Source organism: Salpingoeca rosetta, assembly GCF_000188695.1.
Source record: "Salpingoeca rosetta unplaced genomic scaffold supercont1.3, whole genome shotgun sequence".
Taxonomy (NCBI): Eukaryota; class Choanoflagellata; order Craspedida; family Salpingoecidae; genus Salpingoeca; species Salpingoeca rosetta.
Genome location: NW_004754931.1, coordinates 489,582 through 504,581, shown reverse-complemented (window position 1 = coordinate 504,581; position 15,000 = coordinate 489,582). Strand labels below are relative to the sequence as shown.

At 54.8% G+C, this 15,000-nt stretch overlaps 5 protein-coding genes across 5 annotated transcripts in view; all 5 read left to right on the top strand.

The window, feature by feature from the left end:
• Positions 1-3,004, top strand: part of PTSG_01681 (uncharacterized protein) — a 5,688-nt gene extending 2,684 nt beyond the window's left edge. Inside the window, exons 9-19 of the mRNA XM_004997602.1 lie at positions 125-241; positions 409-508; positions 675-766; positions 991-1,068; positions 1,284-1,349; positions 1,524-1,580; positions 1,719-1,820; positions 1,960-2,031; positions 2,262-2,366; positions 2,518-2,590; positions 2,725-3,004. Coding sequence (XP_004997659.1) covers positions 125-241; positions 409-508; positions 675-766; positions 991-1,068; positions 1,284-1,349; positions 1,524-1,580; positions 1,719-1,820; positions 1,960-2,031; positions 2,262-2,366; positions 2,518-2,590; positions 2,725-2,879 — 1,017 coding nt within the window. The 3' untranslated portion in view covers positions 2,880-3,004. The remainder of the gene's footprint in view (positions 1-124; positions 242-408; positions 509-674; positions 767-990; positions 1,069-1,283; positions 1,350-1,523; positions 1,581-1,718; positions 1,821-1,959; positions 2,032-2,261; positions 2,367-2,517; positions 2,591-2,724) is intronic.
• A 284-nt stretch (positions 3,005-3,288) lies between these two features.
• Positions 3,289-6,670, top strand: PTSG_01680 (uncharacterized protein; the record flags this gene model as incomplete). The annotated part of the gene is made up of 9 exons (XM_004997601.1): positions 3,289-3,382; positions 3,586-3,881; positions 4,082-4,149; positions 4,289-4,366; positions 4,546-4,693; positions 4,873-4,981; positions 5,294-5,610; positions 5,908-6,160; positions 6,279-6,670. 9 exons carry the CDS (start codon positions 3,289-3,291, stop codon positions 6,668-6,670), a joined length of 1,755 nt encoding a protein of 584 aa, XP_004997658.1.
• Positions 6,671-7,013: 343 nt separating this feature from the next.
• PTSG_01679 (eukaryotic initiation factor 4A) lies at positions 7,014-9,318 on the top strand. The gene is made up of 3 exons (XM_004997600.1): positions 7,014-7,545; positions 7,739-8,185; positions 8,440-9,318. The coding sequence occupies exons 1-3, from the start codon at positions 7,129-7,131 to the stop codon at positions 8,995-8,997; spliced, it is 1,422 nt and encodes a 473-aa protein (XP_004997657.1). The 5' UTR covers positions 7,014-7,128; the 3' UTR covers positions 8,998-9,318.
• A 72-nt stretch (positions 9,319-9,390) lies between these two features.
• Positions 9,391-12,705, top strand: PTSG_01678 (uncharacterized protein; the record flags this gene model as incomplete). Its single annotated transcript, XM_004997599.1, has 11 exons — positions 9,391-9,561; positions 9,848-9,929; positions 10,230-10,256; positions 10,363-10,482; positions 10,653-10,743; positions 10,935-10,988; positions 11,195-11,275; positions 11,424-11,567; positions 11,778-11,879; positions 12,207-12,293; positions 12,517-12,705. Exons 1-11 carry the CDS (start codon positions 9,417-9,419, stop codon positions 12,703-12,705), a joined length of 1,122 nt encoding a protein of 373 aa, XP_004997656.1. The 5' UTR covers positions 9,391-9,416.
• Positions 12,706-13,027: 322 nt separating this feature from the next.
• Positions 13,028-15,000, top strand: part of PTSG_11767 (uncharacterized protein) — a 4,948-nt gene continuing 2,975 nt past the window's right edge. Inside the window, exons 1-7 of the mRNA XM_004997598.1 lie at positions 13,028-13,151; positions 13,356-13,389; positions 13,575-13,652; positions 13,770-13,933; positions 14,146-14,230; positions 14,431-14,533; positions 14,700-14,789. Of these exons, the coding sequence (XP_004997655.1) occupies positions 13,105-13,151; positions 13,356-13,389; positions 13,575-13,652; positions 13,770-13,933; positions 14,146-14,230; positions 14,431-14,533; positions 14,700-14,789 (601 nt within the window). The 5' untranslated portion in view covers positions 13,028-13,104. The remainder of the gene's footprint in view (positions 13,152-13,355; positions 13,390-13,574; positions 13,653-13,769; positions 13,934-14,145; positions 14,231-14,430; positions 14,534-14,699; positions 14,790-15,000) is intronic.

Here is a 15,000-nt window from a genome sequence, read left to right as displayed (position 1 = left end):
ACACACACACTTGCACAAATACGGGCGTGAACACGCCCGTGCTGATTCGCATTTGCTCGCTGATGTTGCACTCATTCAAGTGTGAATTGTTTGCATCGATTCACTCGTTCCTAATGACATGCAGAGGAGGTATGGGAGCAACACGCTGTACGCGAGCGAGCTGCTTGCAATGCTGCTGCAACAGAGCGAGAAGACCAAAGAGAAGTTTGGCAAGATTGATGGCATTGACGCGCTGCTGCAGGTGAGCCGGTGGTGCGGAAGTTAATGGTACTATGAGCGTTCATTGCGTGACAGGCTGGGGCTACTACACACTCACTCACACACTCACACACGCACACTCACACACACTCACACACACACCTTATGTACATGTACACACATGTACACAACTGAATCAAACGTGAGCAGACGCTTGCGCGGTACCGGAAGATGGATCCGGCCTCCGACGAAGAAGCGGAATGCATGGAGAACATCTTCGATTCGCTCTGCTCGGCCATCCTCCTTGAAGGTGACTCGCACACACACACACACACACACACACATGCACAAGGCGACATAACACTTTGCCTAACTATCCTTGCTCGTGTATGCGCGTGTGCGCCCTGCCTTACCTGCACATTCGTTCACGTGTGTTTGCCCTTATATGCGTTGGTGCGTGCGTGTGCCCATTCCAGCGAACAAGGCGCGATTCATGGAGGCGGAGGGCGTTGAGCTGATGGTTCGCCTGCTTCGGCAGCGGAAACTCAGCCGCTTCGGCGCACTTAAGGTGCACCCTTGCTAAAATGGTGCAGCTGTGTGTGTGTGTGTGTGTGTGCGCGCGCGCGTGCGTGTGTGCGTGTGTTGGAGAGACACACGGAAGCACACAAACACACACACACTCTCTCTCTCCCTCTCTCTGTCTGTCTGTGAAGTCAACAGTAAGACGTTTGTGATTTGGGTAGCTTAAATGGCGCGAGACCTCATGCTGTATCATGCACGTGGCTGTTTCAGGTTGTTGATTTCATCACGACGGAAGGGGAGTACAGCCGTCGCGCTGCCGACATTTTCCTGGAGCAGTTGGGCCTGGCGGTAAGCGACAATGCACACTCACTCCCACACGTACATTGCGCGAGGGGTTGCCCCCTGTCACTTGCATGGGCTCGATATCGCTGCTTTGTCGATGTGGTTGTCGCCCTCGTCACCACGCCTGTACCACCAAATCCCGCGCTTGTACACTCACACGCCGGGTGCGACTGCTGCACGTGTCCACGCACGTGTCTGGGTACAATTTATCGGATGTACAGGCACTCTTTCCGCTACTCATGAAGATTCCGAAAATGAAGAAGTTCGCGACATACAAGGGCAGCGAGGTGCGTGGACAAGAACCACAAGACATGCACCCAACTTGTTAGGCACATGCGCACATCATGTACACACACACACACAGGCGCACACACACACACAAAGCACAACATGCGTGCACCCGTGCCAATCACCATCTCACAGTGGATGTCGTCATCATCATCAACATCACCACCACACAGGGCAAGCTGGAGGAGCATGTTGTGTCACTGCTGGCGTCGCTGCTGCGAGAACTGCGGGTGAGCTGATTGTGTTTGTGCTCTTTCTCCGATTTCTGCTTGCACTGTGCGGGCATTCGTGAGCCCCTTCCCGCCTGTCCACTCGCGTAATGTTCCCCTCTTTGACTTCTGCATGTGTGTGTGTGTGTGTGTGTGCAGGACACGGATCGCCCACGACAGCGCATCCTTGCCAAGTTTGTGGAGAAGAACTTTGAAAAATGTGTGCGTCTGGCCGAGTTACATGAACAACACAGTCAGCTGGTAAGTGAAGCCAGCAACCTGTGCCAGTGATTGTGCTAAGCGCTCGCTTCTATCATGCACTCGCACTTGCACATGCGCCCGTGCGCGTTTGGGTCCATGGCTGCTCATGGTGATACTTTCTTCCCTCCCGCCACTGCAGCTGCAGAGGTGTGAGCGCCAACTCGAGGCCGAACGAGAGCATGCACGCGCACAGGATGAAGTCATCGACGAGGTGTGTGTGTTTGTTTGTGTGTGTGTGTGTCTGTCTGTCTGTCTGTCTGTATGTATGTACGTATGTATGTATGTCTGCGTATGTGTGTGCCTGCGTACGCGTGTATCGGTGTGTGGCTGTGTGTGTCTGTGTCTGTGCCTGTGTGTGTGTGTGTGTATCTATGTGTGTTTGTGTTTGTGCATACGTGTAATTCTCACGGCAACCTTGACACGTGTGGTGGGAATGCACAGGAGTATGAAAACGAAGAATATCTTGACCGCCTCGACAATGGCCTGACCATGCTGCAATATGTCGATTACGTCGTGGCGGAAGTGGTCGATGGCCTTGGTGATGAGGTGCGTGGTTCCACACTCGTGCATGTGTGTGTCTGTGTGTCTGTGTTCGTGTGTTCGTGTGTTTGTGTGCTTCGCTCTCTTCACGGTTTTAGTTTGCGCTGCTTCTATTTTTTCTTGTCTCATACGTGTTTGCGTGCGCTTGTGTTTGCAGATGCGCTCTGAGATGATTCGCATCTTCAAGCTCAAGCGAGCAAACTTTGAAGAAGTCAAAACCATCCTCGAAGGTGTGTGTGTGTGTGTGTGTGATTGTGCCGTGGGAGCCTTTGGGCTGAGCTTTGGCCGATCAAATGTGAAACCACTCTCCTTCCCCTTCACTTTCTCAACCAACTACGGTGCGCATTGTGTTTTGTTGTGACAGACTACGCGGAGAACACAGGCGAGGCTGACAAGGAAGGCACTTTTGGCCATCGTCTGCTGCAGCTGGCGCGCACAGTCGTTGGACAGCACAGCAGCGAGCCTGAACCGCAAACATCCGCAACACCAGAAGCCAAGAAGGAACCATCTGACAAGTAGTGTGTGTGTGTGTGTGTGTCTGTGCGTCTGTGTGTCTGTGTGTGTGTGTGTGTGTGTGTGTGTGTGGTGTAACAAAATCCGGACATTGCCGTTTTGTCATTTTGGCGGGAAAATGAACCTTCCGATATGAATCAAGTTGTTCAAGGCAAACCCTCTTTGGACACTCAAAGACTGCAGCAATGTTCCCGCGAAACCAAAACGCACACATACACACACACGCACAAACGCACGCACCAAGACCACGTTCACGTACGCAGACAGCATGGCCATGCCATTCATTCAACACACGGCAATCGCGAATGTGCACGCAGAAGCAAGCAATCTCGGCCAGCTTCAGTTCCCCGCCATTCTCCACTCACGACATCTCAGCCCGCACCAGCATCTGCACCCACCACTTCGATAGCCGGCGATGACCACCGTGGCCCGAGCTACCGTGTCGCTGCTGTTGCAGCACGACGCGACAGTCAAGATGCTGGTTGTGCGCCTCATGCACGACTTCATAGGTTTGCCCAGACTGCGAGACTTATTGTTGTGAGCCATTGCAGTGTAGGCACGTCGTCTGTTTGGCCTTCGTTCAACTTGGTGTTCTGGTGTTGTTGCTGTGCACACGTCATGAGGGAGGATGCGATGTGAGCTTTGTCCCCTGCGTGCTGTTGAAACATCACACGGCACTTCTCACTCCGTGACTGAATGTGTTGCATCGCAGTGACGTTTGACTTCGTCGAGACTGAAGACCCGAGATGGGAAAGGCTGTGCGCGGCAGTCGACAAGCTGAGGTCATCCTCGGACGAGTTCGCGCACTGCTGCATGCACTCAGCAGTGGGCAACGAGCACAGGTTTGCGCACCCATCGTTCAGCCCAGTCTGCGTGTGCTACGCAGCGCGGGTGAACACGCTGCACATTCGCACAACCGAGCCCTTGTTTAAGCCGCAGGAGCTTTCAGGGCTTCTCAACCTTCTCCATCTTGCACTCTTGCCTGTCTTCCTTCCCACAGGCAGCAAGGTATGAGCTACAGCTCTGCCGACTCTCGGTTTGAAGTACATATTGTCGTGTTTCGCTCTGAAGGGTACCACTGACGTGACACACCTCGGCTCAGGACACCCATCTTCACTCACACACACACACATCACACACGCACACACACGCACACATCACACACGCACACACACACACACTCTCTCTCTCTCTTTTCGGGCTTGCAGGACGTGCCGCTGTTGATGACAACAGCTGGTGGCACGGCACCATCCCAGACGCTCAGCACCCTCCACATGTACGAGCTCGCTCGAGCACAGTCCAGGAACGGATGCCTGGGACGCACATGATTGAGCAAGCACAACTTGCAGCGAACGACAGATCGCACACCTCGCCACCCACAACATGACATTGGAACATTCAATCTGGACTCACAGCCAGTCTTGCCTGTCTGTTTGCCTGGTTGCCTTGTCTGTCGATGGTTACAGGCGAGCAGACCCGAACATCTTCATCGAGTAAGTCGTTTCCACTCAAGACATGAGAGGCACGATTCATGCTCAACACAACTTGTTTTCCAACCCGCTCGGCCATACTGGTGTCACCTCCTCAAATCTCGAGATAGCGAGATCCACAATATCATGGTGTACACATCATTGCCGTGTTCTCCGTGTGATGTATGTGTTTGGTGGTACAGATCCATTGCAGGTGTTGTGGCCGCTGAGTGCGTGCTTGAGCGGCAAGTAACTCAGCACGTGCTACCCTTTGCCAAGCTCTCCGTCGGGTTTGCGCTGGTTCGCCGCGCTCCATGGGCGTCCGGCGCCATTCTCACCGACACCCACTCGGTAAGCAAACGCCACTGTGTATGTGTGTGTGTGTATGTATGTGTATGTGTGTGTCTTAACTTCTTGAGCAGTGCTAGTGGTGCCTGTGGTGTCTGCTCGCGGATGTTCACAGAAGCTCATGCCAACACGATCGCTCACGACTCTGCTTTACTGGCCTTGCCTCCTTGCGGTCTGAATAGGTGATTGTGCATACGATGTACGAGGGGTCACCGTTGTCCGATTCGTCAAGCCAGCAGCGCGATTGGATACAACGTGTGCTGGAAAACATGTGGACTGCTTCCGCTCGAGGTACGCAGAGGCGTCTTGAATGGGATGGAGGGATGGGGACACAAGTGATGTCTGTCGGATGGACGAAGTATGAGAAAACAGGAGATGGAGTTGTGTTTGGTTGGGAAGTTGGGTCAACAAGGCCAAGCCATGAAGCAAGCACGCACGTGGGGTGCATCCAAATCCACAACGCATCTACAGACAGACACACACATACACACAAACACACACACATACACACAAACACACTTGCACATGCATTCATTGTTGCTGGCGCGTGTTCCTGTGCACTGGCTGGTTGTCCCCTCTCACCTTGCTGCATATTCAATTCAGGCATGAAAACCAAAGGCGTTGGTGTCCCCGCGCTGCGCAAAGAGGGGGAGCTGTTCGTGGGTAACCTGCAACTGCCAGAGATTGTCACCAAGTGGATCGAGCAGCGGTTTCCGCGGTGTCAGGCCCATGCACAGATGCACGAGTATGTGTGGGTGCTGACGCTCTTGTTCTTCCAACCTCCAAGAACAACTGCCGCCGTTCCGCCCCAGGACCTGTCATTGATGGCCCACCTTGATTCACCCCACATCAGGGATGCGGTTGTGGCTCGCGCGAGAGAGATCCGTACACGCATCGTCCCAGATATGCTGCTCACAGACGTATGTCGTGGGTATCTTGGACGACACACGGGCTTGCATCGCGTGTTGTGTGTGCGTGTGTGTGCGTTTTGCTTGTCCACGGAGACTTTGGTGAAGTATTGATGCAGTTTGCCCTGCAGTCATGCAGTACATCTGTTTGCACATGCATGTGCACACTAGGTCACTCACGCGCACTTGGTCACTCACCCGCACAATCACACTCACATTAACACACACTCACACACACACACACACACACACACACACACACACACACACACGCCATGCCGCTGTTGCTTGGTGCTGTGAATTGCGCAGGGGCTCATGTGCATTGCACGCAGTCTCAACGACGTGTTGGCCACCATGAATCCTGGGTCGCGCACGGGGTATCTTCGACACCTGCTTGTCAGCACAACCACCCCAAGCAGCCGCCTTGCACCAACGCCATCGCCCGCGGCTGGCCTTCAGACAGCGTTGCTTGCAGCTTTGCAGCAAGTCTACTCGCGGGCGCCTGGCAATCCAGCACAACAGCAACAACCACAGGCCGCCGTGCAACCGCGTCCATTGCACAGTGAGTTGTTTGTGGCGTATCTGTGTCCTGATGGTCAGCCAGAGCCATGGTCCTGTCCGGTTGTTGGTGTTGCATCAAGCACTCACGCCGTCTGTCGAATGCTTTTCGTGCACTTTAGCCGTGCTAGCCCGTGGCACCAGCGTGGCCGATAGTGCCGGCTCCAGATCGGCCACAGCACCCACGCAGGCACCTGTGACTTTCGTGGAGGTAAAGCAGCAAGTGGAGCAGGCGCTGCAAGTGCAACAGACACAGCAGGTGCAGCAGGTGCAGCAGCCACCACAGCCAACACAGCGGACACAGCAAGTACAGCGGCCACAGCAACATGTGCAGCAAGGCACACCGAAAGATATCAACGCCAAGAGGAAGAAGCGCGACGACCCCGAGGACAGCTCGTCGCTCAGGGAATGGCAAAACGAGATTGCCCAGGACGACGACGATGACGCCGATGAATGTGCTGATTTGCTTGACACAACGCTCCCTGGGCTCGAGAGCGAGGACGAGGAAGACTGAGGAAGACTGAGGAAGGAGAGACAATGGGAGGAAGATTGGGAAGCTTGCAGTAGTGCTCTTGTAGTCTTAAAGTCTTGTTCTTGTGTGATGTGATCTTTGTATCTTTGCAGCGGGTTTGCTCGTAGGTGTTTTTGAATTTCGCGCGCGGTTCTCCGGGACGCATTGTGTGGTGTCTGGTGTATCCACCACACCAATAAACGCTGAGTCAGCATTTTACATCGACAGTTACGACCAACCAAACCAAAGTCCTTCCGCACTCGTGCTGCACACACCAGCACATGGCTGCTAAGATGATGGCTGGCTGGAAGTCGCACAGTCGCAGAGTCGCGGCTGCGAGGCGTGTGCGTGGCTCATTTACAAATTGACGAATCAAGACGAAGAACAAGAATCCCCGACAAACAAGCAAGCAAAGCAAGCCTTTCACCAACGCCATCGTAGCGTGGTTTTGATGACCCCAAATGCAGAGAACAAGAACAAGTAAGCAAGAAGAAGTCCACGTCCTCGCCGACACCTCGCGCCGAGCCCCTGCGGCAACCGCCCCTGATCCTCGGGGCGACACCGCAGCGGCCAAGCAGACGCCGAGCACCCCTTGTTGGGACCCGAACAGCAGCGAGTCGAGCCACAACGCCAGCCACGCCGACGCCGCTACCCTCAAGCAGGAGCAGCATGATGTCCCCGATGTGGAGACACACAAGCAAGATGGCGACTCCGTCGTGCCTGCTGGCACTGGCCATGATCCAGTGCAGATCATTGACACCTTCGACGACATGAACTTGAGCATGGAACTCCTCCGTGGCGTGTATGCTTATGGCTACGAAGCACCCACAGCCATCCAGCAGCGTGCCATTGTCCCCATCTCCAGTGGACGCGACATTGTACGCTGCGCGCGCGTGTGGATGCGTGTGTGGCATGTCTGTTGTGTGGCTTGTTTGTTGTGGATGTGCTTGGCGTGTCTGTTGTGGATGTGCCTGGCATTTGTTGTAGTGCGCTTGCCGATGACTGAAGTAAGGAAGTACATGCCCTGGCTCACCTTCCTCCACCTTGACTCTTGTGTGTGACAAATGCCAGATTGTGCAGGCTCCGTCCGGCATGGGAAAGACGGCCACGTTTTCCATCGGCTCTCTGCAGCGCGTGGACACGACGCTGCCTTCGTGCCAGCTGCTGGTCCTGTCCCCGACGCGTGAGCTCGCCATTCAGACCGCCGACGCTTGCCAGTCGCTGGGCTCCTACGTGGGCGTGCGCGTGCTGCCACTGATTGGCGGCCAGAGCGTGCGTGACCAGCGCACCGCCCTGCGCGAAGACGGCATACACGTGGTGTGTGGCACCCCAGGACGTGTGAAGCACATGCTCAGCGACGACAGCCTCGACTGCCGCCAGCTCACCACCATCGTCCTTGACGAGGCAGACGAGCTCCTCGAATACTTCCAGGACGACATCTATGACGTGTTCCAGTTTGTGCCCCGCGATGCACAGGTCGTCCTGGTCACCGCCACCACCACAGACGTCCTCCTCAAGGTGAGAAAACACAGAGGCGAAGTACATCAAAAACACACGTACACGTGTTGTTGTGCTCCTCAATGTAGTGTTGTGCATGCATGCCTCATCCTCACACATGCATGTCACTGCACAGTGTACATGTGTGCCCGCTTACCATCACCAACCACTCACATCCCTCCATCGCCATTGCATTCTCCACCACCGCATTCCTCCACACTAACCGCCACCGCCATCATACTCCACCCCCACCATCATCACCATCATCATAACAGATTTCCAAGAAGGTTCTGCGCAACCCCGTGAACATCCTGGTGAAGCCGGAAGAGCTGCGACTGGAAGGCATTCAGCACTTCTTTGTTGACGTGCAGCAGCACCTGCACAAGTACCCGACGCTGTGCGACCTCTACAACTCCCTCAACACGGCGCAGACGGTGGTGTTTGTCAACCGGCGCCGCACAGCGCTTGAGCTGGAGGACCGCCTCGTCCGCGACAAGTTTGCCGTCTCCGTCATCCATGGCGAGATGGAGCAGGACGAGCGCATCGCCACGCTCGACCGCTTCCGCTCGGGCCAGAGCCGCGTGCTGGTGGCCACAAACGTTGTTGCACGCGGCATTGACGTGCAGCAGGTGTCGCTCGTGATCAACTACGACGTACCGCTGGACCGCGAGAGCTACATCCACCGTGCTGGCCGTGGCGGGCGCCAGGGCCGCAAGGGCGTCACCATCAACCTGGTCACGCAGGAGGATGCGCGCTTCCTGCGCGACATTGAGTCCTTCTACAGCATCGCCATCAACGAGCTCCCCGCCGACCTCTCCATCCTGCAGCTCTGACCAGAGAGCGGGCTGAGTTGTGCTTGTGGATGTGCTGTACATGTGTTGTTTGTGATGCTGCTGAGAAACGAGCAAGCTCAACGTGTGCTTTGTGTGGCATTGTGTTGTGCGTGTCTGTATGTGGCGTTGTGTTGCGTTTCTTCCCTACCGAGTGAGGCTGAGGTGTTGTTTTGTTCCTTAAGGTGTGTGTGTGTGTGTGATGCTGAGTTGTTCATGTACTCTGTTCCTGTCCTTTCTTCCTCCTAATTGCGAGTGAGCGCTCCGTCTCCACAAGGCTCCAAGAGTACACAGCAGTTGACATGAATGTCAAAAGTTGAGGGAGGAGTGGAAATCCTTCAAGCACACAAACCCACGGCGGGAATGCACGAACAACAACAAGACGAAAGACGATGTGGCTGGTGGTGGTGCTGGTGGCGGTGATGTTGAGTTGGGGGTCTGTGTGTTGTTGCTCTGCGCCCCAGCCCATGTTAGACCTCTCATCCTTCCACGGCAAGCTTCCCATGTATGGGCAAGGGAAGCCAGACGCACCACCCGCCGTCCTGTTCTTCTGTCCACACAAGACAGGTTGTGTGTGATGTGTGCACGTGTGATGAATGTGTGTGTGTGTGTGATGAGAATGTGTGTGATGTATGTGCATGTGTGTGTGTGTGCGTGTGTGTGCATGTGTGTACGCATGCGTTGTATGTGGATATGTGCACCTGCGTACGTACATACGCTGCTCTCTTGTTCTCCGTCCTCCACGTCCTCTGTTTGGCTGCTTTTGCTGCTGATCTCACCAATCCTGTCATCGCTCACCCTCTCATACCTGTGCGCTGCCTCACATCAATCCGCCTCCCTCCTCCCAACAAAGGGTCTGTTTTCGTGGAGCGGCTGCTGCAAGCTGTCAGGGACGTGTCACATCAGTGCCACTTTCGCATCGACCATTATGCTGGGTGAGACGTGAGCTGTGACACACGCAGCGTGTCCTGTCTTGTGTGTCTCTTTCATGTCTGTTTGTTTGTTTTTGTTTGTTTGTTTGTTTGTGTGTGTGTGTGTGTGTGTGTGTGTGTGTGTGTGTGTGTGTGTGTGTGTGTGTGTGTGTGTGTGTGTGTGTGTGTGTTTGTGTTTGTTCGCGTGCCGGCTGCCTCACCGCCTTTCTCTTACCCTTTGGGTTTTACACTCACACACACCACACACACACACACACACACACACCCACCCGAACCCACACTCACGCACTCACTCGCTTACAGGAAGGTGTCTTGCGCCACATACTCAAAGTGAGTGCTTGGCTGCGATTGTGTTTGCGACCGCCGTTGCATTCCCACGTTGGTTTTTGTTTTGTATCACATCACCGACCCCTTACCCTGCTGGATATTGCTGTAGGTGCACGGAGAAGGGTAAGGCTCCTGCTTTCGCGTCGGGGTTGGATGTCGAGCCGTTGTGCACCACTTGGACCTTGAAGCTCTTGCAGGCGGCTGCGGACCCAGACGCATCTTCTCCACCGTGCGTGCCTCGTTCGCGGTTGCGTTGCTCGCACATGTGCCTGATTGCCGTGCCATTCCAGTGCAATCGCTCCTGCTGTAGCCGCCCCTTCCTTCGCGTGTGCTCCTCGCGTTATTATTGCATTGCTCGCCTTCCCATTCACTCTCAACCACACCCCCTCCTTCCTGCAGAGAGCGGGCGCCGCTGCTGAAACACGGGTTCATGTGGGGCCCCATTCGCCAATCCCTTGATGCATCCGCTGTACTGGACCTCGCAGGCAACGTGTGTGTGTGTGTGCGTGTGTGCGCGCGCGTGTGTGTGTGTGCGCGTGTGTGTGTGTGTGTCGTGTGTTGAGCGAATGCGATTGCAGCCTATGCTTTCTTTGTGAACGCATGTCTTCGTGTGTGCTTGCTCATTTTCCCCTCGCTCTTGTGACTGCCCTGCCGCCCATGCTTCACGCGTGTCACTGGCAGTTGAGACTTACGGGCTTCAGGCCAGCGCTCATCTTCCACCGCCGCCACCCACTGGTTCGTCCAGCTCACACACCACGATTGCACTCACGCAGCTATGTGTGTGTGTGTGTGTGCGCGCGCGCGCGTGTGTGTGTGTGCTTGTGTGTGCTTGTGTGTGTGTGTGTGTGTGTGAGTGTTATTACTTCGCTGGTACGATGTTGTTGCTGTGTGTTCATGTCATTGCTCACTACTCTCTCCTCCCATTTCTCAATTCTGGTCAGGACCAGCTTGTTTCTGAGTATCACTCGTTTGGATTCCAGCACCCGCCCCCAATCCAAGCTAGCGAAGAGGCACTTGAGCGGGTACTAGAGCCAGCCACACACGCATCAGCCGCTGCGATGACAACACTACACGTGGTACCGCTTCACCGTCCTCCCGTGTCTCACGGCACACACACGCACACGCACACGCACACGCACACGCACACGCACACGCACACACTCTCTTTAGTTTCACGCGATGAGGCAGCGCATTCAGACAATGACCATCGACGAGTATGTGCAGGAGCAGCTGCAGTCTGAGGAGTGGTGGCGCGTGCGATATGGCGCGCTCTTGCACGCACTTCGTTCGCCAGCGTTGCTGGATCATATTCAGGTGAACGAGGAATTGGGAGTGGGAGTGGGTCGTCTGTTTTCCAACTCGTCATCGTTCTTGCTGTTGCGCCGTCTGTCCTGTGTACGGTGCTGATGCTTCATGCTCTTTTTCTTATTATTGTTGTTGTTCTTCTTCTCTTGTTGATCTTCTTGTCCTTGTCCTTGTTGTTTCTCGCCTGTCCGCGATCTTGGCCACGGCTTTGCTGACCAGGTGGTGCACTCCAAATACGAGGACATGGTGCTGCACTTTCGCCAGTGGCTGGTGTCCATCCTTTCCGTGTTTACAGCATGGGACGACGCACACCGAAATCAGGTGAGCCTCTTGCCCCTTCTCCGTGCCACTTGACATGTCTCTCACACACAGAGTTGCACACACACACACTTGCACACTCACACACACTTGCACACTCACACACGCGCACACATGCACACTCACACACACACACATACATACTCACACACGCACACACACACACACACACACACACACACACACACACACACACACACACACACACACACACACACACACACACACACACACACACACACACACACACACACACACACACACACAACACACACACACACACATCCACCACCACCCCCCCCCCCCCACACGCCTCACGCGTTTGTTCAGGTGGCCGAGGAACTTGAGCTACAGTTTGCAGAGTCGTTCAAGCCAGACGGACGGCACAAGCACCGCGTGTGGCCAGGCAAGTGGGTGGTGCATCACCTTGTTCATTTGTTTATTTCAGGACACAGAATACAACACCAAACCCACGCTTGTGTGTGTGTCACATCATGCCACATCATCCAGTTCCCAAACGCGTATGCTTCCACACAAATGTGTCCTTTTCAACACAGCAATCGCCACTCACATCTCACAATCTTCTTTCTTTGGTGTTGCAGGTGCATATCGACGAGAGCTGTCTGCTGCGACAATACAGGTCGCCAACACCACGCACCAGCACCTCTTTGCGTTGCTCCAGTACACGCTGCTTCCTCCCTACGCTGACAAGCCGTCCCAAGACACGGCGTTCAGCCGCACCAACAGCAACAGTAACAGTAACAGCAACAAGCGCACTGGTGCTGCCCGGCCAACCATTCGCCGGCACCACATCCACTTTGGCAGATAGCTCACACCCCTCACTCACTCGTAGGCTTGTGCTGTGACTGCATCATGGTGAGGTGATATGCGGCAATGATGCTGGCGATGATAGGTTTGGCGGCTTAGAAGACAGAGAACACCAAGTAAACGCACAGAAGAATAAACCCATTGAAGAACAAGCACTCGAGCACGTGGATGGTGGTGGCAGGAGGAAGAGAGAGAGAAGGCAGGCTGTACACAAGTCCACACACTCACACATACACACGCACACATAGACACAACACACACAGCAAAGCGCACACGCGCACACACATCGACACAACACGCACACAACGCACACAAACAAACGAGCAACAGCTGCCGTGCTTGCCAACCACAAAACAAATCGGCGCAAACGAGCAGGAAGGACAACTTGTGACAAGCGGTGATGACATCCCCATCAACACAGCAGTCGACGGCGCGCACCAAACACAGGTTGGGCTGTTGTAGGATGAGACATGGGGACGTGTGCATGCCTTGATGCTCCTCTGTGTGGTCGGACCACACGCACGTACTCATTGGCGCCTCGCATGTGTGTGTGTGTGTGTGTGTGTGTGTGTGTGTGTGTGTGTGTGTGTGTGTGTGTGTGTGTGTGTGTGTGTGTGTGTGTGTGTGTGTCTGTGTGTGTGTGTTCTGCAGCATCTGGGATGTCACCAACGAGGACGTGTTTGAGGTCAGCTCCAGTCCATGCAGATGAAGGCAGACACGCACTCACAGACAGACACAGACAGACACAGACAGACAGACACAGACAGACACAGACAGACACACTTACACACAGACACGCAGACACACACACACACACACACACACAATCTCTGCTTTTGCACGTCTCACGTTGCGCTTCATCCTGTCCAGTATGGCCGCCTGTCTCAAGATGCTCCCCGTCGAGGTGCCCTCGCGCTTCAGCTGCAGAATGCACTCGAGCATGCACAGGTGTGTTGATCCGACACCCCACATGCACCACGTACGCGACACTGCTTTTCCATCCCCACCCCCCATCGTCAATGCTCTGCTCATGCGATGCGTTGCGTCCTGATTGTACACGCACAGTGGTGGCTGAGGAACCAGTCGCATGACACGCTGTCCATCCCGCCGTTCCTGCTGGCCCTCTCAATCCTGAGCCGATGCCAGGATGATATTGGCAGAGATGCCACTGTCACCTTGCTGGCAGCACTCCAAAGCCTCCCTCACATTCGAGACGTCGACGTGCCTTGGTGAGCTGTGTTGTGTTGTGTTGTGCTGTGTTGTGCTGTGTTGTGCTGTGTTGTGCTGTGTTGTGCTGTGTTGTGCTGTGTTGTGCTGTGTTGTGCTGTGTTGTGCTGTGTTGTGCTGTGTTGTGCTGTGTTGTAGGTGGGTACACGCTTCGCATTGTGCGCTAACTGTGGTCTCTCACACGCATGCACATTGCTTGCACTCTACATATCAGCCTCTTCTCCCTATCACGCGATCTCGCGATTCGCATGTCGAATGGCATGCTGCTGGGGCCACGCGCTTTCATAATCATGGCACAGGTTCTTACCTCTCTGCGCGTGAATGTGTGTGTATGTCTGTGTGTGTATGTTTGTGTGTGTGTGTGTGTGTGCAGTGCGGCGTGTCCGTGTGCCTCCTCGTGCCTGTTGTTTCGATACGCTCCCCCTCCTTCTCTCCAAGTGGTCATGCATGACTCTCACCATCCTGTCCGTGACATGGCGCACCGAATTCGCCAATGCAGGCGCTGGACGCCATCAACCTCCGTCTCATCACACATGCATATCTAGGCCATCTCACCCGCTTTGACCACGCGGCCCTCCACGATCACCTCGATAACATGCAAAGTCAGCGTGTGTTTGCGTGTCTTTGTGTTTTATGTGTGTGTACATGTGTATGTGTATATGTGTGTGTGCACATGTGCGCAGGCATATGGCGACAGACTACGTGCTGCAGACAATAATGCGTCTCCTTACTCCCGCTGCCACGTCACTCATACATCACGCACTGTAGCGCGCCTTAAGGAATGCTATCGGTTCTTTGAGGAGGACGCGCCAGACTATCTGCTGCCAGAACTTCGCCGCTGCTGCGACGCAGGGGTGCGTGTGCATGTGTGTGTGTGTGTGTGTGTGTGTGTGTGTGTGTGTGTGTGTGTGTGTGTGTGTGTGTGTGTGTGTGTGTGTGTGTGTGTGTGTGTGTGTGTGTGTGTGGGGGGCGGGTGAGTGAGAAAACGCACATGCGTGTGCGCGCGCGACGCGCGAGAGACCAACGTGCCTGTGTCTGTCACACACACACAGACTGAGAGAGAGATATA